This window comes from Neovison vison, chromosome 9 (genome assembly GCF_020171115.1).
Source record: "Neovison vison isolate M4711 chromosome 9, ASM_NN_V1, whole genome shotgun sequence".
In the NCBI taxonomy this organism is placed as follows: domain Eukaryota; kingdom Metazoa; phylum Chordata; class Mammalia; order Carnivora; family Mustelidae; genus Neogale; species Neogale vison.
This window is the reverse complement of record NC_058099.1, coordinates 61799502-61823414: the sequence shown is the minus strand read 5'-3', so window position 1 is coordinate 61823414 and position 23913 is coordinate 61799502. Positions and strand designations below refer to the sequence as shown.

At 39.9% G+C, this 23913-nt stretch overlaps 1 protein-coding gene across 1 annotated transcript in view; it reads right to left on the bottom strand.

Annotated features, from left to right (window-relative positions):
• The window catches only part of GLDC (glycine decarboxylase), a 95670-nt gene that overhangs the window by 44186 nt on the left and 27571 nt on the right, over window positions 1-23913 (bottom strand). Inside the window, exons 5-15 of the mRNA XM_044265703.1 lie at window positions 19607-19684; window positions 18415-18562; window positions 17706-17902; window positions 14418-14514; window positions 8981-9086; window positions 6848-6987; window positions 6196-6276; window positions 3950-4047; window positions 3174-3258; window positions 2988-3029; window positions 1506-1648 (exon numbers count right to left, since the gene is read on the bottom strand). Coding sequence (XP_044121638.1) covers window positions 1506-1648; window positions 2988-3029; window positions 3174-3258; window positions 3950-4047; window positions 6196-6276; window positions 6848-6987; window positions 8981-9086; window positions 14418-14514; window positions 17706-17902; window positions 18415-18562; window positions 19607-19684 — 1215 coding nt within the window. The remainder of the gene's footprint in view (window positions 1-1505; window positions 1649-2987; window positions 3030-3173; window positions 3259-3949; window positions 4048-6195; window positions 6277-6847; window positions 6988-8980; window positions 9087-14417; window positions 14515-17705; window positions 17903-18414; window positions 18563-19606; window positions 19685-23913) is intronic.

Here is a 23913-nt window from a genome sequence, read left to right as displayed (position 1 = left end):
ATAGTCCATCACTAGAGGGCGAAGTTTCTTCATTTTCAACATTTAATTAAAGTATTATTGCCACAGATGAATAATTCAGTCAGGTTTTTCTCTTTCTTTGAAAAGGGGGAGGGGCTGACTGATGATGTTTTAATGAAGGTATGAAGCCTGCTTTCATGCATGTCATTCCTTCCTATTTATAAAATCAGGATTTGAGAAGCTATTACTAAAAGAGCTCTGTGTCCTTTCATTTGCCATATGCCCCCTTCCTAAAGGGTTTGTATTTTATACGATGTATGTTTTTACAAAGTGCATGACTTTGCTGTAGAGCTTATGTTACCAAATAGGAGGTAGGGCTTGATTGTAACTAAGATCTAATTACTTTCTATTTCAGAGAGTGAGACAATAAATGTTTCAATTTTAAAATCATTTGATTTTGGGGGTGCCTGGGTGGTATAGTTAGTTAAGCCTCCAGCTCTTGGTTTGGGCTCATGTCATGATCTCAGGGTTGTGAGATCAAGCCCCCTGTCAGACTTCTCCCTCGGGGGGAAGTCTGCTTGAAGATTCTCCCTCTGCTACTACCCAGTACAAATAAATAAATCTTTTTAAAAAAGCATTCATTTTTGTATCTTTTTTAAATTATTTTTATTAACATATAATGTACTTTTTGTTCCTTGATTTTTGTATCTTGAAATCTGCATTTCTAACAAGCTCTTGAGAGATGGGACACAGACATTTGTATTTTATTAAGTACCCAAAAACTGGTGCTAGAGCCCTCTGCTTTAAAAAAAAAAAAAAAAACCAAAAACAAAAAAAACCTCACTGTTCTTCAGAGTTTTTACTTTATAGATATAGAAAGAGGCCAGGATGGGGGCAGGGAACTTTCAAAGTTATTAGTGATAGCACAAACCAGAATCTAGGTTCTCCTGACCCTACTGGATTGAGACACTGTTGCTTCCTAGGAGTTAACATGTGTACTTGATTCTAATTCTAATGTTATGTCATTGATGGATATAGTAACTAGTTTTCAAAGATAGCTCACAATGAAACACAACTCTGGACATTCACACCTATGTGTTGTCCTCTCCTGCATTCAAACTGGGCTAGCCCTGTCACTTGCTTTAATAGACAGAATTCTCTGGAAGTCATGCTGTGAAACTCCAGAGGCTGAGCCTTAAGGGGTTTTGCAGCTTCCACATTCTTCCATCATGGAACACTCCACTTTGAACCTAGACATCATTCCAGGATGAACGAGCCTCAAGCAACCACATGGAGATGTCTACATGAACAAGAGCCAAGGCCCAGGGCAACATCCTCGACTGAGCTCTCAACCAACAGCCCATCATTAACTTGCCATCTATGTGAATGTGGCTACTAGCTGACCTTCTAGCCATCCACCCAAGTGGAGTTAACTGTCTACTCAACTCTCAGAATGATACGAAATTGTTGTTTCAAGTCTCAAAGTTTTGAGGGGGAGGGGTACTATACCAAAAGAGATAGCTGAAAAAACAGAAGAAATCTCTTACCTGTTAGGCTGGAAGGAGAATCGGTCATAGCCCGTGAGTTCACATAAGTCTTTCTCAAGCTCTTGGAAAAGTTGCTGATACCCTTGAGCTTGGTCCAGAGGCACAAATGGGTGAATGTTTGCAAATTCTTTCCATGTGATAGGCTAAAGAGCAATAGGGGAGAAAACACATGCATATGTACAACTGTAATAGTAAGAACAATACTAACTTTAATAATGATGACAATAATAAGTATAGCAATACCTAGCACAAAAAGTGTTTACTATGTACCAGGCCTTGTTTTAAGCACTTTAAACACATTAATTCATTAAATCTCACCACAGTCTTACCAGATAAGTACTCTTACTGCCTTCATTTTGTAAGTGGGTCAGAAAGGCCTAGAAAGGGAACTTACACAAAAATATAAACTTTTTTTTTATCTTTTCAGAAACAAAAAGTCCCTGAAATAGATTTATATCCATGAAACCCAATGAGTTGTTTCCGGTATGGTTTACGGCACATATATTTATCCTCTCTTCACTGAGCAGAACAAGACACAAACAAAAGCAAATGGGGAAAATGCTTCCAATCACAATATAAAATGATTTTGTTGTCTGATGTGTTTGTCATACTAGAATAATCCTATGGTAAAAAAGGAAGAAGACAGTTCTGCTAAAATGGATCCTAGCCTAGGAGAGATTTATCAACCACAAGAGCAAGTTACACAAATCTTCTGTTGATACAAGAAATAAATCAAAACCTCTATCCTTCTGGCACTGTGAATGCATTCCTAGAAAGAAGGCTTACCGTTCTGAATTCTACCGAGCTTAACAACTACAAGTTGATAAAAGCATTGCAGGTTTAAAAGGGGGAATAAGAGGGGCAAGTGGCTGGCTTAGTCAGTAGACATGTGACTCTTGGGTCTCAGGGCTGTGAGTTCAAGCCCCACATTCAGTGTGGAGACTACTTAAAAATAAAATCTACAAATAAATAAATAGGGGGTAGGAAGACATGAATATTATATATTTAATCATTTTAATTTAAATTCAATTGATTAACACATAGTATTAATTTCAGATAATTTTACTCAAATTTAAATGATCAAGTTGCAATAAAAATTGGGGTTTCTCCTAAAATTGTTGAATAGCAAGGTAAAGATGGGGTGCCTGGGTAGCTCAGTTGGTTAAGCGTCTGCCTTTGGTTCAAGTCATGATCCCAGGGTCCTGGGATTGAGCCCTGCATTAGGCTCCCTGCTCAGTGGGGAGCCTGCTTCCCCCCTCCCTCTGCCCCTCCCTGCCCACTCGAGCTCTTTTCTCTATTTCACTCAAACAAATAAATAAAATCTTAAAAAAAAAAAACAAACAACAAAAGAACAGCAAGGTAAAGAATTATTCAGGTAGTTATTAAATCACAATCCCAGTAGCTTTCTCCAGTTATCTAACTATGTACAAGGTAGAACACTGCTTCTACTAAGTTCCCTCTTAAGAGAAGTATCCTACTTACTGCGAGTTCAGATGAGCTGTTGAGCTTCATGGTACAGGACCCCTTTAAGAAGCATATCCAAAACGAATCACATTAGTGATTTCCTCTTGACCCTTTGAGCTCCCCATATGGCCACCCCTTCATCCCTCTTGCAGCATATCAGATATAATCCAAACAGGTGCGACCAGGAATAAAGACAACAATTACCAGTGGAATCATACTGTGAACAAGAGAAATGTCTTTGTTTTCCAATTTCTTCATGTATCGCACAATATTTGTTTCTGAGTGATAGCTGTGAACACAAAACACATGATTTGGGGCATTATTATGAGGTAAGAGTCTATACACATCCTCCTGAAAGATAAGACACACAGATCCACCTTCAAAATACAGATCAAACTGAGCCATAGGCAACATGCCAACAAAAGCATCAGAGGAAAGGAAAGACACAGAACCCCCACGAACCTCAGGACAAGAAGCTTCTGTGGGCAGGAGGGAAGGTTGGGAAGAAGAGTACATTGAGTTCCTGGGTATCCACAGTCCTCTCTTTCTGACAAGTGGGATTAGGGGTTACACTGCCAATGGAGCACAGCCACCAAGAGGTTACTTTGCCAAAATCAGGAATAGAATCCTTATGGAGATGGTTTATTAGAGAGCCAAAGCTGAGTTACAATAACCCGAGCATATCATAGTTAGATCCAGATGCTACTCCCTGTGGGTGCCTGAATGGCTCTGTTGGTTAAGCCTCCCACTCTTTGTTTTGGCTCAGGTCATAATCTCATAGGTAGTGAGATCAAGCCCCATGTCGGGCTCCATGCTTAGTGGGAAGTCTGCTTGAGATACTCTCCCTCTGCCCCTCCCCCAACTTGCACACTCTCACTTGCTCTCTTTCTCTCAAATCAATAAATCTTTAAAACAAATTAAGCAGCCACTCTCCATTGTACTCCCAAGCCACAGCTCACAATGCACATAACCACACAAACCTGTTGAACACTTGATGTGTGAGGAAAGAGCTAGTTCTCTTGAAAGCAGTCCCTGGAATACCTCTCCGCTCCTCGCCCATGCTTTCAGCAACCAGCTCCTATGTGGAGAGACCACAGACTATCAGTGGAAAGCATGCCTGGAACCACCTGTGGAGATCCAGATTCTGGTCGGCATGTACCCCAACAAAGCACTAGAGATCTACTACCACTGCCCAACCCCCTGGCATCTGGCATGGTGAGATAACAGGTATCAGGAGGCAAGAATTGTGGCAATTCTCCAGAGCATCATTTTTAAGTTCTGTTGACATTTGCCACAGAAAAGAGGAAAAATCACAATTTTTATTGCCTCTCCCCATCCCCAGTAAGACTTCTTCTGCATGTTCCTTGAGTAATGAAGCAAGTTCTAGTAAGTTATTTTAGGGAGCCATCAGAAAAGTTATGATGGGGGCACCTGGGTGGCTCAGTCAGTTAAGCAGCCAACTCTGATTTTGGCTCAGGTCGCCATCTCAGGGTCCTGCTTCTGGCTCTGCTCTCAGTGGGGAGTCTGCTTGAGATTCTCTTTCCCTCTCTCTCTGCCTCCCACCTCCGTGCATGCTCTTGTTCACGCTCTCTCTCTCAAGTAAGTAAACTTTTAAAAAAAAGTTATGAATACAACACTCACATAAGTATTCTCCCTTGTCAGTGCTTTCATCTGTGAGAACAATTCTAATAAAACACATGTGCCAAGACCATTCAGTGGGCAAGAGGATAATCCCTTCAACAAACAATGCTGAGAAAGTGGGTATCCAGATACAAAAGAATGAAGTTGGACCCTTACCTTTTACCTTATACCAAATGCCATATACAAAAACTAATGCAAAGTGAACTAAGGACCTAAATTAAAAAGTCAAAAGTATAAAACTCCTAGAAGAAAAGACAGGCACAAATCTGCATGATCTTGGATTTGGATTTTAGTTTCTCAAATAGGATATCAAAAGCATGAGTAACAAAAGAAAAAGTAAATAAAGCAGACTTCAATTAAAATTAAAAACTTTTGCATCTCAAAGGACACTATCAAGAATTAAGAGACAACCCACAGAATGGGAGAAATGTTTGCATATCGTATCTGATAAGCGTTTAATATCCAGATTATATAAATGCGTGTCTTGTTCCTCATTCTGCTGCGGGCTAATAGTACAGCCACCTAGAGCCCTCGGTGGGTGCTCCATAAATATTCCTTAAATGCATGGAACCTGGGGTTTAATTCAATGCAGAGTTCTAGGAAGAAAACAGCTTATTCACTCCGATTTATTAACTAAGGCTTAGAAAAGAACAGTGTGCTATCTCTTTGATGGTTTACAACTGTGATCTGGTACTCAAGTCCTCTCTTAAACAATACCTACACTGTTCAGCACTCTGGAACCTATTTCTACTAGTATAGGAAACGTTTCCTTCCACTGATGCATTCAGCAGTGTTTACTGAGTGCTTCCTGTGCATGGGTCCTGCAGAGTGTTGTGATTAACATCTCATCATGCCATCTCTCTATCATCTTCATTCCTTTCTCCTCACATGGCCCTGCTATTTCATTGCTTTAGAAACCAACTCCGTCACACTGAACTGCCCCTAGTTCACATTGTAATCTTTGTCCTCTAAGTGTTTATTGTTGCTCTTCCCAGTGTCCGGAACACCTCTGGCCCCAAGCACCTTATTCTTCAATTGTGCCATCTCAGATTGGGTAACTCCCACCCTTCATCAATCAGAACTCAGCTTAGGACAATTTCTCCAAGTCTTGGGGAGAAGCTCCTCCTCACAGAGCATCTTCAGACATCACCTAGTATGACATATCACCTGGATTTTAATCTTGTACATGTCTGAGTCCCCATTAGAATCTAAGCTCTGTCGGGGCAGGAGTCATGTCTAATTCACCACCACCCTGAGGGCCTAGCATACTACCTGCCAGGTTTTAGGTATTCAATAAATATGTTACATGAATGAGTATTTTCCCAAAACTGAGATAACCAAGACATCAATGTCATGATTCTCCATATTAGGGATAGTTACAATTAAACACCATTAACAAGCCTCCCATGTAGCCTGGCTGCAGGGTACTAGCTAGGGCCCACAGCAGTGACCACCAGCTGTCAGGGATGGTCAGTGGCATAATTTTAACAACAGGCCACCCAATGTCACACATGGAACAGGAGGCCCAGTCATCTTTGACAACATCTCAATTATTGTAAGAAATGCACCTTCTTAATTTACTTACTGCAGATGACTCACAGCCAAAGATCCACAACAAGTCATCCAGATCTTTTTCATTGACGGTTTCATCAAGAGAAATCCCAAGCTACAGAAATGGAAATGAAAAGGCAAACATCAGCCCTAAACACCAAGACAAGTGGAGAAACCCCAAGAGAGGTCAAAGGGAGGAAGATGCTGGATAAAACCCTCAGTTATTCCAAAATATCTGGGTGCCACTGTATCCAATTTGGCCCATGACTAGATGAGTCTGAGGCTTCACAAAGTTTGGAGTTTTAGGAGCCACCTCCAGGCTCTAACAGTCTGGTGCCTGTAGGTCACCCCTATTGACACTAGATTCACTTACCCTTTTCTTTCCTTAACTTAATTTATTATATCACTTATCATGTTTTACCTTCAACAGTCATACTGTGAAGGGTATTATGAGAAAATATGTGCCTTAGAGTCCCCTACATGAAAACACAAAGTCTTCAGTAAAGTTAAGAATGAATTATCCTTTATTTAAAAGTCACAATGTTCCTAGTGGGAAATGAAGATTGTTTAAAAAATATAGATTGTGCCCAATATTCCAATGCTTATTTTTTTAAGAAGAAAATTTTTAATAAGAAAAGTCAGGAAATTTTAAAGTAGTTTTAAAAAATGGGTAAGTTTTACTTAACTGTGCCATCCTCAAAGAGCCGAAAATTGATTTGCCGCTGAGTGGCCCGGTCCAAGACCTCTTTCACTGAGCAGCCACACTGAATCTTCAAAGTGTCAAAGAACAAGTCATGCTGGAGTTGATGCCCTGCTCGCTTGAGACCTAGACAAGACAGGAGAGTCATGAGTCCCCAACAGAAATCTGCTCTGCAGCCCCTGACCTTTCACAGAGAAGTAAAGAGGTAAACTCTTTTTTTTTTTTTAATTAAGATTTTATTTATTTATTTATTTATTTATTTTGGAGAGAGAGCACAAGCAGAGGGAAGGGGAAGGATCAGCAGACTCTGCACTGAGCACTGAGGATCCTGAGATCATGACCTGAGCTGAAATCAAGAGTAGGATACTTAACTGACTGAGCCACCCGGGGGACCCAAGAGGTAAATTTTAACTATAGTCTGTTCCTGGTCTTAGCCAGTGTTTAGATAGCTGCTTTTTTTTTTTTTTAAAGAAATTAAATGCTTATTACTATGCTATAGAATATTATAAAATAAATACATATTTAAAAAAAGAAAAATCACCATAATCACCATCCAGAAATACTTGCTGATTACAATTTGGTGTATATTACTCTAGAATTGGGATGTGTGTGTGTGTGTGAGAGAGATATCACATACAGTTCTTTATACTTTAAAACATTTATAATACATAAAGAATATTTTTTTTCTATAGATCAGTATCTTTGTGATCTTTTTAATGTTTAATCACTTACTACTGAACATTAAGGCTGTTTCTAAGATTGTGGTATTATAAACAACGCTTCGGTGGATATCCTTTACATCCTTACTTGATTACTTCCTTTAGATAAATTTCTAGAAGTAGAAATTTTTATTCAAACTTAGGCACATTTTTCAAGCTTTTGATAATGTACTGCTTACATGCCCTCATAAAAGTTATACCAGCATGGGCGTCTGGGTGGCTCAGCCAGTTAAGCATCTGCCTTCAGCTCAGGTCATGATTTAGGGTTCTGGTAGGATAGAGCCCCATGTTGTCAGACTCCCTGTTCAGCAAGGAGTCTGCTTCTCCCTGTCTCTCTTTGTCTGTATTCTCCCTCCCTCTCTAATAAATAAATAAAAATCTTTAAAAAAAAGTTATACCACCATCAGCATTCTTTTTATTTTTTTTATTTTTTATTTTTTAAAGATTTTATTTATTTATTTGACAGAGAGAGATTACAAGTAGGCAGAGAGGCAGGCAGAGAGAGGAGGAAGCAGGCTGAGCAGAGAGCCTGATGCGGGACTCGATCCCAGGACCCTGAGATCATGACCTGAGCCAAAGGCAGCGGCTTAACCCACTGAGCCACCCAGGCGCCCAGCATTCTTTTTAATCTTTACCAAGTAATGGGAAAAACACTATTGTTTCAATTTACATTTCCTTAATAGTAAGGTTGAAGCTTTATGCTTATTGGCCATTTATTTGTATATTTGCTTCTTTTAAAATTACATTTAGGCTCCTGGGTGACATAGTTAAGCGTCTGACTCTGTTTCAGCTCAGACTGTGATCTCAGGGTTGTGAGACTGAGCCCTGCATCAGGCTCTGTGCTTTAAGACTCTCCCTCCGCCCCTCCCCCTGGTTCTCTCTCTCTCTAAAATAAAATAAATAAATCTTTAAAAAAATTAAAAAATAAAATTACACTTAATGTCCTTTGCCCATTTTTCTCTGAGTGATCATTACTGATGTTTATGAGGTTGGAGAGCAAGTAAGAGATCTCCATATTAAAATTTTTAACACCCAGTCTATCAGAAATATTGAATTTGTTTTGTTTTGTTTTGTTTAGATTTTATTTATTTATTTGTCAGAAAGAGAGAGAGTGTGCCTGTGCATAAGCAGGCAGAGTGGCGGCAGAGGCAGAAAGAGAAGCAGGCTCCCTGCCAAGCAAGAAGCCCGATGTGGGACTCGATCCCAGAACACTGGGATCATGAGCCAAGCCAAAGACAGCGGCCTAACCAGCTGAGCCACCCAGGTGCCCCAGAAATGTTGAAATACTTTATTTGACCTTCAATTTTGTATACAGTATTGGACACAATTTTTCTATTTTACCTACTCAGGTTTATCAGTCTCATTATATCCCAAAGTTTTTAAACAGATAAGTGACTCACCTTCAGACAAAATCAAAGTGGCATTATGTACCCTCCTAGCAATATGCTCCAGCCCACGGGAACCATGGTAGATTGCAAACATTGCAGCCATGTTTGCCAAGAGAGCCTAAAACAACAAGAACATTTAAGGAATCACGCTCAACAATGTGATGAAGACAATTAGTGAGAAGAAATATTATTTTGACTTGAAATGCCAAATTGAAAACAGGGACCAAAAAATGATCAGATTTCCTGCATTCTCTATGATAGTGGGGGACCATTTATAACTTGCCTATCTCAGGGGCAAACACAGCCTCCAAGACACCCTGGAATCATGACACTAAACCTTCAAATTTGACCACCATAAAGGAGGAGGATGAAACTTATAATCATATCACCCATAAGGGGGGAATGGGGCTGTCATTAAACACTGAGAAGTAGTATTTCATGTAGGAAGACAATGGAGTAATAAAGTATCAGGAAAAAAAAGTGAGATCTAAGAATTTTATACTCAAACAGTTCAAAGATAAAAGCAACAAGCAATTTTCAAATACTCAAGAACTCAGAAAACACAATTCTCCTAAGAACGTAAATAAAGTGCTAGAAGCTGAAGTTCAGCCAAACGACAGAATGGAGATTGTGTGAAAAAGGACTACCGAAAATGAAAATGCAGGACATAGGGAATAAAACCACAATGAATTGGCAGGACATACATTAGAAAGAGAAAATCAGCACCTATTGGCTCTTCCCTGCTCACAGCAAAGTCACTTTCTCAGGCAAAGATATCTCCCTTGACCACGGGACTGAGGTTTCACAAACATTTACAGGGAAGCCTGTGTTTTGTGTGATGAAAAACAGAAAGGAACGGCACTGGAATTTCTCAGAGTAAGGGGCACAGTCAGCTCAAGGATGGTTCAGTGAGGAAGTCCTACATGGGAAACACGGAAAAGGACCCACTGTGATGGCATGTTGAGTCAGGGAAGAGGATAAAATAAGATAGCTAGGATAAGAGACCAAAAAGAGTTACAATGTGGCAAAAATTGATGGAGGCCCACCTAGTGCTTTTCTCTTCTTCCTGGTACCATCCCTCATTTGTGTTATCACCATAGATCCGGCCAATTAGCAATCTTCTAACCATGCAATACCATCCTGGCCCTCTAGGAAACTGGTCCCAACTCGGGTCTCAGATTCCTACCCTGCCCAGCCTACTCTATTCTCCCACTGCCACTCCCATTTTACTAGGTAAGCACTATAAACTCAGAAGTTTTCAGTCCCATTTGTGACTTCTCTCCTAAGATAGTAAGTAGGTCAGTAGTTAGTTCAAGGTCATCTTCACAGCCAATCACTAACGAATGGGAAGGGAAAGTGAGAAACATAGTGCTTTAAAGTTGGATGATACTCAATATTGGATTGATTTTTTTAGGTATGATTTTCTCAGCGAGCCTGCCAGAAGGAATCCATGGGACCACTGCAAAACAAGAAACAGTTCTCAAAAGACGCCAAAAAGGGACACCTGGCTGTCTCAGTCAGTTAAGCATCGGCCTTTAGCTCAGGTCATGTTCCCAGTGTCCTGGGATTGAATTCCACATTGGTTCCTTACTCAGTGGGGATCCTGCTTCTCTCTCTGCCTGTCACTCCCCCTACTTGTGCTCTCTCTCTCTCATTCTCTCTCTAGCAAAAATTAAAAATAAAAATAAAAAAGATGCCAGAAAGTGAAGCCAACATGCAAAGGAAAGGACGACATCTGGAGCACCTGGGTGGCTCAGTGGGTTAAATATCTTAACTCTTAAGCATCGTAACTCTTAATTTTGGCTCAGGTAATGATCTTGGGATTTTGAGATCAAGCCCCACGTTGCACTATGCACTGGGCATAGAGCCTGCTTAAGAGTCCCTTTCTCCCTCTCCCTCTCTTTCCCGTTCTATAAAAGAAGACAACATCTGAGAACACAGAAATAGACTTTCTTAACAAAAATTCCTCCAAGAAAGTACAGAAGCTCTGTGGACTCTGTATAACAATTAGAAATAAATATAGAAGCACTAAAATACCTTCCAGTCACGGAAAGGGCAAGTCAAACAACCCATGACAACTACATATGCAAATGCTTATGACTACTTCTGAGGAATAGAAACTCAGGCCTGATATTCACAGAATTCTCTGGAATCCTCTTATCACAACAATCCTGCATAATGTAGAGATGGTTCTTTTCCACAAAGAGGAAACTGTATCAAGTGACTGGCCAACAAATTGACAACAAATATAAAATCATTTTTAGAAATCTTAGAAAGGCTTTAGAACTCCAAAGTTCAAAGAAATAAAGACCAAGAAAATTCAAATTCCCTGGATAACCTGGACAAACTTAACGTAACTAGTCTACTTAAATAAAGTAATAAAAAAGTATAATCAAAACCTCATAAAAGTTGCTCAGAATCATTAGTTATAAGGGAAATGCATATTAAAACCACAATGCGATAACACTTCACACTCAATAGGATGGCTATAACTGAAAAGACAGGCAATTAACAAGCATTGGCAAAAATGTGAAGAAATTACAACCCTCAAATAAAATATTCCCTGCTGGAGGGAATAAGAAATGGTGAAGCCCCTTTCGAAAACAGTCTGGAAGTTTTTCAAAAAGTTCAATGTGGGTCAATAAAATGGTGTAGTAATTCTACTCCTGGGTATATACCTAAGACAACTGAAAACATATGACCCCATGAACTCTTGTATGTGAATGTGCATAGCAGCTTTATTCAAAATACCTAAAAGTGGAAACAACCCAAATATCCATCACTTGATAAATGGGTAAACAAAATATGGTATGTCCATACAATGGGATAATATTCAGCCATTAAAAAAAAAAGTACCGATTCATACCACAATATGGATGAACCTTGAAATCATTATGCTAAGTGAAAGAAGCTAGGCACAAAAGGTCACATACTGTAAAAATCCCATTTATATGAAATGTCCAGAATACGCAAATACATATAGGAAGAAAGTAGATTACTAGTTCTCAGGGGCTGTAGGGAGGGGAGAAGGTTGGGGAGTGACCGCTTCATAAACTGGTTTCTTTTTGGGGTGATGACAATGTTCAGAAACGAAATGCTAGTGATGGTTGCACAACTTCACAAAAATAACTAAAAACCACTGAACTGTATTCTTTAAATGGTCAAATTTTATGAAATTAATTAACTGTAAATAATTAATTAACTGTAATAAATTAACTGCATTCTTTAAATGGTCAAATTTTATGAGTTATAGCTCACTGAAAGAGTTAATGAAATGTAAATTATACCTCAACACAATGACTTTAGAAAAAGCTAATGAAAAAATTGCTTGTGGTAGTATAACCCAAGAATAAAGAAGACATAAAGAACAGGACATGATGCAAAGTCAGATGACTGTGAAATATCACAAGTTTATAGAAAGAATTTTTAAAAAGAATTCCATAACACGCTTTCAGAGATTTAAAAAAAAAAAAAGGCTTTGTACTACCAACAGTGCACAATTAAGACAATTCCAGCGTGGAGCCTATTATGCTCAAGAGAAAAGGGGCAGTCAAGAAACAAAGAGCAGTTGCTAAGGAAGCAGAAAGCTGGAGTTAAAGGCACTATTGCCTCCAGAAAGCTGGAGTTAAAGGCAATAGTGCTCAAGAAGCATCTCAAAAGATTATCAGTCATCTCCTAACAAAAAAGATTAATTACATGCTTATAGAGAATGACACTGGAATTATGAGCAACTGCTTTATGCAACCAATTATGAAAAGAAATTCATGAAATGAAATAGACAATGGATAGCCAGAAGCTCTCCAGAATGAGAAGATAAAAATCAGAGAAGACAGGGGCATCTGGGTGGTGTAGTCAGTGTCCAACTCTTGCTGTCAGCTCAGATCGTGACCTCAGGGTCCTGGGATTGAGCAGCACATCAGGTTCCACACCCACTGTGGTGGAGTCTGCTTGGGATTCTCTCTCCTGTCTCCCTCCACTCCTTTGCCCCCCACCAACTCTTTCCCTAAAATAAATAAATAAATCTTTTAAAGAAAAAATCAGAGAAGGGGCACGTAGGTGGCTCAGGCGTTAAGCATCTGCCTTCTGCTCAGCTCAGGTCATGATCCCAGGGTCCTCAGATCAAGCCTCACATCAGGATCCCTGCTCTGCAGAAAGCCTGCTTCTCCCTCTCCCACTCCCTTGCTTATGTTCCCTCTCTCACTGTCTCTTTCTCTCTCTCAACCTCTGTTAAATAAATAAATAAATAAATAAACAAACAAACAAGCAAATAAAATCTTCAAAAAAAAAAAAAAATCAAAGAAAACAGAGTTGGGCTAGTTCCAAGGCAAACATCACTTTAATAATTGCTAAAAAAGATGGAGACCTTTGTTCAGCCCAAGTTCACCAGTAAAATTAATTTCAAACATTGAAGCAGAAAACCCCTTAATGCATTTAATAACCAGACGGATATCTTTTTCAAGTACATGAGCAGAACAATGAGGAACAATAAGTACTTGCAAAGGAAGGGGAAGTATGCAAGCAGGGAATTCAACAAATAAGGGGTAAACTACAGAAAGTAATAGCATCACATAAAGTTCAATTTGTTATCAACAGAGGAAAAACTCTTGACAGCTGGCTCCTTCCTGTGATAACAGAAGAGTTCTTAACTAACTAAAAAGCAGCAGCCACCTTTTTGAGGCCATAAGACAAGAAAACCTACTGAGGACGCTAGTCCAAAGACCAAAGGCTATAGAACCAAATATAAGATCTTATTATCTACTGCTCCTGGAGAGTCTTTCTAAAACCCCAGGTTGGTGGTGCTTTCAGCCAATGCCCTAAGAGAAAAAAGCACTGTATTGCCCACTGAGATGTTGAAGAGAGCTCTTTCTCTCACCCTGAAGAAGATGGACTGGTTGCTCAGGAAGAATCCTCCACCTAAGCCCAGAAACTGGTCTGGTCTCAAACACTACTCCTTCTGACATGAACCCTGGGCAACTTCCAAAATCATCAGGAACTTAGGAAGCTACTCCTCTTTTATACCATCGTTTCAGGAATGCTTATCCTGAGTCCCCAGCAAGAGTACCCCACGACCACCACCAAAGAGTCAATCTTCATCACCCCTCAAGCATAGTCATGTTGCCTTCCTCACCACATTCCTAGAGGGCTTCCATTTCAACCCTAAGGAAAGTGCCCAGTCGCATGCCACCCATAATGGACCTGGCCCAATGGCCGAGAACGCTAGAAACACTGAAGTATCAAGTATATTCGTACATAGAACTCCAGGAAAATACATTATATTTTGGTTCTGACAAGACCACAGGGCTTCTCTACCAGTAAGATCACACCATTTCTGATGCAAACACTGGCCAGTAGGTGGTAAATGGATGAAAGAACAATTGAGAGAATGCATGAGTAGCTCATTTCTGTCAATTCTAAATGATTCAGTGGGCAAGGCAGGAATGTGATCTACCTGAGCTGTACAGATGTTGCTAGTAGCCTTGTCTCTCCGGATGTGTTGTTCCCTGGTTTGAAGAGCAAGACGATACACTTCTTTCCCAGTGGCATCTCTGGTCCAAGAATAAAATACTTAGTTAATACATATGATCATAGCACAAGGCTGGTCACAAATGGGCCTATTTCTTTCCTTCCCAGCTTGAAAGGAACCTAGAAAATGTATTTGGCTGCAAGGCCATAAAGAAACAATTCTTAAGCCACCCTGTTTTAAATAGGACTAATAATTTTTAGTATACACTCTGAGGGAGGAACTGAGATATATACAGTAAGACTAGCAACCTTGAAAGAAAACTTCCCAGGAACTACCCAGACTAATATAAGGATGGTGAATGAAGATTCAATTTAAAATTAAATTTAGAGAAAATTCAATTTCACTTTAAGCATCTTGGCAGACACAGAAAAAAGGTATCTGACAAAGGAATCAACTTCTGCATTAGAATCTAAAGCAACTGTACTGCTACAAAGAAAAAGAATGTGGTGAATCAATAAATTGTACACCTGAAACTAGTATTACACTGTATGCTACGTGGATTTTAAGAACTTAAAAAAAGAATATTAATAATTTTACCACTTATCTCTAAGAAAAATTTTCCTTCTGGGATGCCTGGGTGGCTCAGTTGGTTAAGTAGCTGCCTACGGCTCAGGTCATGATCCCAGCGTCCTAGGAGCGAGTCCCACATCGGGCTCCTTGCTCGGCAGGGAGCCTGCTTCTCCCTCCGCCTCTGCCTGCCATTCTGTCTGCCTGTGCTCGCTCTCTCTCCCTCTCTCTCTCTGACAAATAAATAAAAATCTTAAAAAAAAAAAAAAAAGAAAAGAAAAGAAAAGAAAAAAAGAAAGAAAGAAAAATTTTCCTTCTTTCCTAATATAATTAAGAATTTGGATACAGGCACCTGGGTAGTGCAGTTGGTTAAGCAACTGACTCTCGGTTTTTGCTCAGGTCACAATCTTAGGGTTGTGGGATCAAGCCCTGAGTAAGGCTCCTCACTCAGAGTCTGCTTGAGATTCTCTCTTGCTCTCCCTCTGTCCCTCCCACTCATATTTCTCTCTCTCTCAAATAAATAAATAAATCTTTAATAAAGAGTCCTGAGATTGAGTTTGGAGTTGGGCTTCTTGCTTAGTGGAGAGCCTGCTTCTCCCTCTGCCTGCCACTCCCCCTGCTTGTGCTCTCTTCTCTCTTCTCTGACAAATAAATAAATCTTAAAAATAACATAATTTAAAAATTTAAAAATTTTTTAAAAAAAAGATTCAACAGTCCTGTCCTTATTTCACCAAGCTCTGGGGTCCATTTTTCAGAAAGATAAGCAAAGATCTTTCAGAAAGATAATACAAAAATCAGCAGATAGGGGCACCTGGGTGGCTTAGCCGTTAAGTGTCAGCCTTTAGCTCAGGTCATGATCCCAGAGTACTGGGATCAAGCCCTGCACCTGGCTCCTTGCTCAGGGGTGAACCTGTTTCTCCCTCTCCCTCTGCCTGCTGCTCCCCCTGTTTGTGTTCTCTCTTTATCTCTGTCAAATAAATAACTAAAATTAAAAATTAAAAAAAAAAATCAGCAGACAGGTGGTCCTGGGTGGTTCAGTCAGTTAAGTGTCTGCCTTCAACTCATGTCACGGATGATCCCAGGGGCCTGAAATGGAACCCCACATTAAGCTTCCCACTGAGCAAGGAGCCTGCTTCTTCCCCTCCTCTGCCTGTTGCTCCCCGTGCTTGTGCTGTCAAATAAAGTAAATCTTTAAAAAAAAAAAAATCAGCAGATGGGATGCCTGGGAGGCTCAGTCAGTTAGACATCTGCCTTCAGCTCAGATCATGATCCCAGAGTCCTGGTATCAAGCACCATATCGGGCTCCTTGCTCAGTGGGGAGCCTGCTCTCCCTCTGCCTGCCTCTCCCACTGCTTGTGCTCTCTCTCCCAGACAAATAAATACAATCCTTAAAAAAAAAAATCAGCATACAACAATATATTAAATTCTTTTTAATTAGAAAATTTTCTGCCTCATTTCGCCTGGTAAAGATATATCACTGAAAGAAGCAAATGTAAAAATTTGAAGAAACTGGAGCACCTGGGTGGTTCAGTGGGTTGAGCCTCTACCTTCAGCTCAGGTCATGATCTCGGGGTCCTTGGATCGAGCCCCGCATCAGGCTCTCTGCTTGGCAGAGAGCCTGCTTCCCCTCCCCCTCTCTCTGACTGCCTCTCTGCCTACTTGTGATCTCTGTCAAATAAATAAAATCTTTAAAAAAAAGGGCACCTGGGTGGCTCAGTGGGTTAAGCCGCCGCCTTCCACTCAGGTCATGATCTCAGTCAGGGTCCTGGGAAAAAGTCCCGTATCAGGCTCTCTGCTCAGCACGGAGCCTGCTTCCCTCTCTCTCTCTCTCTCTCTGACTGCCTCTCTGCCTACTTGTGATCTCTGTCAAATAAACAAATACAATCTTTAAAAAAAAAAAAAGAATACTTGAAGAAACTACTTTTACACTAAAAAGCAAGGTGCCTCTTGCTATTATGTGGTAAGCTGCTTTTCAAAAATTCAAATTATTCACTAATATAGACTATTCACTTAGGCTAATAAGTCCAACTTCAATGAAAGGTCTAAAAGAGCATGCTAAATTTCCCCAGTAATAATCATGACATTCATCTAAATTCTTAATCTGAGGGGCGCCTGGGTGGCTCAGTGGGTTAGGCCACTGCCTTCAGCTCAGGTCATGGTCTCGGGGTCCTGGGATCGAGTCCCGCATTGGGCTCTCTGCTCAGCAGGGAACCTGCTTCCCTCTCTCTCTGCCTGCCTCTCCATCTACTTGTGATTTCTCTCTGTCAAATAAATAAATAAAATCTTTAAAAAAAAAAAATAAAAAAAAATAAATTCTTAATCTGAGGAGGTGTATCAATGAGAAGCACTTGAGAGAGTACATTTAGAAATTACCAGAAAAAACAAGTAGCAGACCTCTATGAAATAATGTAGATAACAGTTACGTGTACATGGTAATCTCTCACTGTGCATGTCTTTTACCTGTGTGGCGTGATAATGCTTTTGAGAATAAAAGTGGTTAGATATAAAACATGCCTAAAATGTCCAGTCTTTCAATGCTTTTGTCAACCTAATTAAATTAACTTCTATGACTTCAATACCAATATGCTGTAAATTACCCTGCATGGCCCGATTAAATTCAGAGAAAAATCAACAACTTTTATAATCAGACGAGACAGGAAAAACAATTAGCACAATCAAAAAGTGGAGAAACGTGAGCTGCGTTACCTTGTTACCCCCACCATTCTCCCGGGCATCATCCTCACCAAGCTTTCTCTAACAGCAAAAAAGGCCGCATGCGGTCCGCCATAGCCCAGTGGCACTCCAAACCTCTGTGAGCTACCGAGGGCAATGTCCACTCCAAACTCTCCAGGAGGCCTCAAGATACACAGAGCTAAAAGGTCAGTAGCACAGCAGGCCAGGCTCTAGAAAGGACACAAGAGAGAAAGTGGTGGTTAACTGTCACCTTCCCCTGAGAGCAGTTGGAAGAGTAGTAAATTATGTTCAATATAAGCAGACAGACAGGGTTGTTTCAGACCTGGTGAATTCCATTTACTCACTGATTCATTCAAAAATATTTACAAAGGGGCACCTGGGTGGCTCGGTCAGTTAAGCATCTGACTTCAGCTCAGGTCATGATCTCAGGGTCCTGGGATCAAGCCACACATTGAGCTCCTCACTCAGCAGGGGGCTTGCTTATCCCTCTCTTTCTGCTCCTCCCCCTCCTCATGCTCTCTCTCTCTCTCAGATAAATAAAATCTTAAAAAAAAATTACTGAGTGCCAGGAATTAATGAACAAAATAAACTTGAAAAAAGGCAGGAAGGATAGAACTTAACATTCTAGGCGATACAGGTATAGAAACTAAGATGCATTAAAATCATTAATTCAAAGTTGGGACACACCTCTGTGAAACCCCACAAGGAGAGATTTGCCTACCCCAGTCTGATGGGCCCTCTCCACAAGCTCTGTGAAATCTTCCACCTTCCCCTCAGTGTCTGGATACTGGAAGAGCACTCCACTAACATCTTTTCCACTGAAGTCCATTTCATGGGGTAACTTCAGCTCAATGAGAACGCCATTGTATCTGGAAAGACAATAGACAAAGAGCAATCATGCTTTTGATTTTTAAGAGAAAATAAAAATCCCTTACAATTTATTTTCAGTGATATAGTGTCCATATTCCATGTCCTTCCTCATTGTCCCCCACCCCACCTCATCCTGACACACACTCACATATAGGCGCGCGTGCGCACGCACACACGTGCATGTACCCATCTCACACCTGACCTTTCATTGTTAACAGAGCTTCACACCATCTCAAGTGCTTCCAACAGCTTGGCTTCTGTTTCTCTCCTCCACCCTTACCACTCCCATTCCGCCTTTCCTGCTAGAACTTGCTCCTGAAAGGGTCAGGAACAAGGCTTCCTAGGACTAAAGAACCCAACTTTAGATAGCAGTCACCACTTTCACCTGGGATCAGTTTTAGGTGAATGGAAAGCCATCAATAAGACAAAGAGAAAGACCTTTCTTAACCATCCAGTTCCAATCCTATGTGAGAACACCCCTTCTGAAGGGATGGTGGTTTGGGGTTGGGGAATATAATACTGCCCAGTTATTACAAGAAGAAAGCAAACAAATACACCAGCCAGGGACAGCTGTGCTGTGTTTATCTGATTACAGCACTAAACTAATATAGTACGCTTGTTTTTGACTATATCATACCACACCTAGGTTTTACTTAGATTCCCTATAAACAGCGTTTGCAGTAGTATACACTAAATTCTAACAATTGCATGAGAATTCCATTTTCCCCCTACTTTTCAAGCTTTCTAGAACATTGTTGAAATTATTTCAGTATTTTTAATTTTCTTTTTAAAAAAAGAAAACAAACAACATGGTTACTCAATACAAAGCAAAGGCAACTAAAGTCACTTCTATATTCTCCATTCTGGCACATTTTACTTACAAGGCAAGATCTCAGGAAGACAGTGGGAGGGAAAGTAAAACTGAACAACCTCAATGTAAACCAGGTTCACCTCCAATCAGTTTGAAAGTAACAGAGAGAAACAACAGAGATGAGTATGATATATATTACCCCTGAGTTCAAAATAAGATTGAAATTAATTACTTGGCTCGAGTCTGGACGACAGCTATTGTCTGTGGGTGGCAACGGGGGTCAACAAAAAATCTCTTCCTCTTGTTGTGTCTGTTGAAAAGGAAAGTCACATTCAAACATGAACGTTAAAGAAATCAAAGTGGCTTCTAAGAACGCAAAGCAAAGGTGGTACTTAGGGAAACTCTGAATGCAATGTAAAAAATGAATCATCAATTCTACTGAAATCCACTTTCTATTCTTAAAAAGAAAACCAAAGGCCTAAGATAGAGTCACTTGTGCTAGGTTCATGTCACCAAACTGAGGCTTAATACATACCTGATTATAGTTTCAAACATCCCCAGTAACACAATCTTAATTGGTCAGCCTAGAATTTCCTGATAAGCACCAATGAGGTGGTAATTCACCTAATAAGACCCTTTTTGTCCTCCAAAGGAAAGTGACATTGCTCTAAGTAATCCTTTTCTTGTTTGAAACTTCCTTAAAAACCTTTTTTCTTTCAGAGCAGTTGGGTGGCTCAGTCTGTTAAGTGTCTGCCTTTGGCTCAGGTCATGATCCCAGAGTCCTGGAATCAAGCTTTATGGTTGGGCTTTCTGCACAGTGGAAAGTCTACTCCCTCCCCCTGCTCATGCTCTCTCCTATCTCTCTAAAATAGAGAAAGAAAATCCTTAAAAAAATAAAATAAAATAAAATAAAAAAATAAAAACCTTTCTCTTTCAAACTGGACAGCAACATATAAAAGAATGAAACTGGACTACTTTCTTACATCATACACAAAAATAAGTTCAAAATGAATAAAAGACCTACATATGAGACCTGAAACCACAACAGTCCTGAAGAACACAGGCAGTAATGTCTTTGACATTGGCCAAAGCAACTTCTTATTAGATATGTCAACTGAGGCAAGGGAAACAAAAGCAGAAATGAACTACTAGACCTTCATCAAGATAAAAAGCTTCTGCATAGCGAAGGAAACAATCAACAGAACTAAAAGGCAATCTACTGAAGAATCTACTGGGAGAAGACATTTGCAAATGACATATCTGATAAAGGGTTAGCATCAAAAATATATAAAGGACTTATAAAACTCAACACCCTAAAAGCAAATAATCCAATTTAAAAATGGGCAGGAGACATGAATAGACAGATTTCCAAAGAAGACATCCAGATGACTAAAGATACTCAAATCACTCATCATCAGGGAAATACAAATCAAAACTATAATGAGATATCATTTCACATCTGTCAGAATGACTAAAATCAACAACACAGGAAACAACAGGTCTTGGCAAGCATGTAGAGAAAGAGGAACCCTCTTACACTGTTGGTGGGAATGCAAACTGGTACAGCCACTCTGGAAAACAGTATGGAGTCTCCTCAAAAAGTTAACAGAATTGCCCTATAATCTAACAATTGCATTACTAGGTATTTACCCAAAGGATATAAAAATACTGGTTCAAAAGGATACATGCACCCCAGTATTTATAGCAACATTATCAACAATAGCCAAATTACGGAAACAGCTCAAGTGTCCATTGCCTGATGAATGGATCAAGAAGATTATACACACACACACACACACACGATGGAATATTACTTGATCATAAAGAATGAAATCTTGCCATTTGCAGCAATGTGGATAAAGCTAGGGAGTATTGTGTTTTGCCAAATAAGTCAATCAGAGAAAGACAAATACCATACAATTTCACTCATACATGGAATTTAAGAAACAAAACAGATGAATGTAGGAGAAAAAAAAAAAGAGAGAGGAAAGCCAGGAAACAGGCCCCTAACCACAGAGAATAAACTGAGAGTTGTGGAGGGGCAATGGGTGGGGAATGGGCTGAATAGAGATGATGGGTTTTAAGAAGGGCACTTGTTGGGTGCCTGGATGGCTCGGTTGTTTAAGAAACTGCCTTTGGCTCAGGTCATGATCCTGGAGTCCCTGGATCAAGTCCCACATCAGGTTCCCTGCTCAGCTGGAAGTTTGCTTCTCTCTCATACTCTCTCACTCTCGAATAAATAAATAAAATCTTTTAAACAAAACAAAACAAAAGATTTTAAGAAGGGTACTTGTGATGAGTATTGGGTATTTTATATAAGTGATGAATCACTAAATTTTATACCCGAAACTAATATTACACTTTAACTAACTAGAATTTAAATAAAAATTTGAAAAAAGAAATTAAATCAGATATTAAAAAAAAATACCTTTCCCTTTCTGTAGCCTTTATTACTCTTTTCTATTTCCTAGATGAGATGCTGCCTAATGCATGAATCATTGAATAAAGCCAGTTAGATCTTCAAATTTACTCAGTTGAATTTGGGGTTTTATTTTTTTTTAAACACTATTCCAACCCTATTTAGCAAAATCAATCTTAAACTGGCTTAAACTTTTAAATATGTTAAGAGTTAAAAGAAATAAAAATAGGAGGGGCACCTGGGTGGCTCAGTTCGTAAAGCCTCTGCCTTTGGCTTAGGTCAAGATCCCAGGATCTGGGGTCGAGCCCCATATCGGGCTCTCTGCTCTGCAGGGAGCCTGCTTCCTCCTCTCTCTCTCTCTCTCTCTCTCTCTCTCTCTGCCTGCCTATCTACTTGTGCTCTCTATCTGTCAAATAAATAAATAAAATCTTTAAAAAAAAAAAAAAAAAAAAAGAAAAAGAAAGTAAAACAGGATAATGACTGGGTACAAGTAGAAATAAAAACATCTGAGAATTTTACTGCCAAAGAAGCATTTGGAGATTATCTAAACCAAATGTCCTCATTCATGAAAAGGACTCAAGAGAAGTGACATGGGCAGTACCTTACAGCTACCAAAGGACCTAAATCCTGGGAGTTTTCTAAACGTTCATGATTTCAGGAAACAAAATTGATGGAGATTGTTAAAAAGAAAACCAAAATTTTTTTAAAAGGGGAGGGGCGTCACCCTGGTTTGGTCTTTGGGCATCTGCTTTCAGCTCAGTTCATGATCCAGGATCCTGGGATGGATTCCCTCCTCACCTTCCCCTGCCCCACTGGCTCCCTGCTCAGCAGTAAACCTGCTTCTCCCTCTCCCATTCCCCCTGCTTGTGTTCCCTCTCTCACTGTCTCTCTGTCAAATAAAAAAAAGAAAAAAAGAAAACCAGAGGCCCAAAATGGTGTTTCTTGCACCAGGCCCAGTTACCAAACCGGGACTTAATACCTAAGCTAACTGCAGTTTCAACCTCCTCCAGAAAGGTAGTCTTAACCCTGAGTCAGGAATTTACTGATAAGCACAAAGGAGGTAATCTGTCATGTGGGCTTTCTCCATCCACCAAAGGCTAGAAGTGGTCATCTGAATAATAAGACACCCTGTCATTCCCCCTAAGGGAAGGTGAACTTGCCTATCACATTCTTGCCCCACCATCCTTCCTATATAAGAAAAATCTTTCATTTGGACAACTCCTCAGGGAGCCTTTCTACCTGATAAGTAGAATGCTGCCCAATTTGTGAACTGTTTAATAATAAAGCCAGTTCAGATATGCTTCAGATATGCTCAGTTGAATTTTGTTTTTTTTAATAGTATATGTAACAGTGCATGTATCATGAGCACATCTGGGTAGAAAGGATGGGGAACACGACATGTACATTGTGCTATGCATTTAATTTTCCAGAAGAATACACACTGACCAGTTAACAACAGCTTTCTCAGTGGAACAGGACTGAGAAACAGCAGGTTCACTTCATTATATTCTCTACCGTTTACATATTTTTCCACTCTGAACAGGTATTTTTATAATTAACATAAATTTAATAGAGCATTAAATTGGGAGAAAAGAGCCATCTGTTTTTGGAAACAAAAACACTGCTATTTTAACTTTATTATTATTATTATTTTATTTATCTTTTCTAAAGATAAAAACAACAAAGCTACTTCTCAAGAGTCAAATTAAACATAGGCCAGAAGGTATGAGAATTAAGAGAGATGAAGTAAATCGAGCATTTGCAGAGCTGTAGCTCATTAACTTAAATCAGTTCAGGACCGAACCCCTGAACCATCAACCAAAAAGGCCTCAGGTTCTCCAAGTATGAAATGGAAGCTTAGAAAAAGAGGCGGAGGGAGATGAAGCAGCAGCAAGAAGGGAGATAAGGAAGAGATAAGATGAAAATGTGAACAGCTGAGAACAGAGAAGCATTCTTTCTGGCTGTCCACCCAGGATCAGGTGGAAGAGTCTGAACCCACCTCTGCTGCTTGGAAAGCAGAATACCCTGCGGCTGGAAATTCAGAGCTTTCCATACCTGCTAAGCAAGTTTGTTTGGGGTTCAATACTGCAATGTTGTGATTTATAAGAATATATATTTGG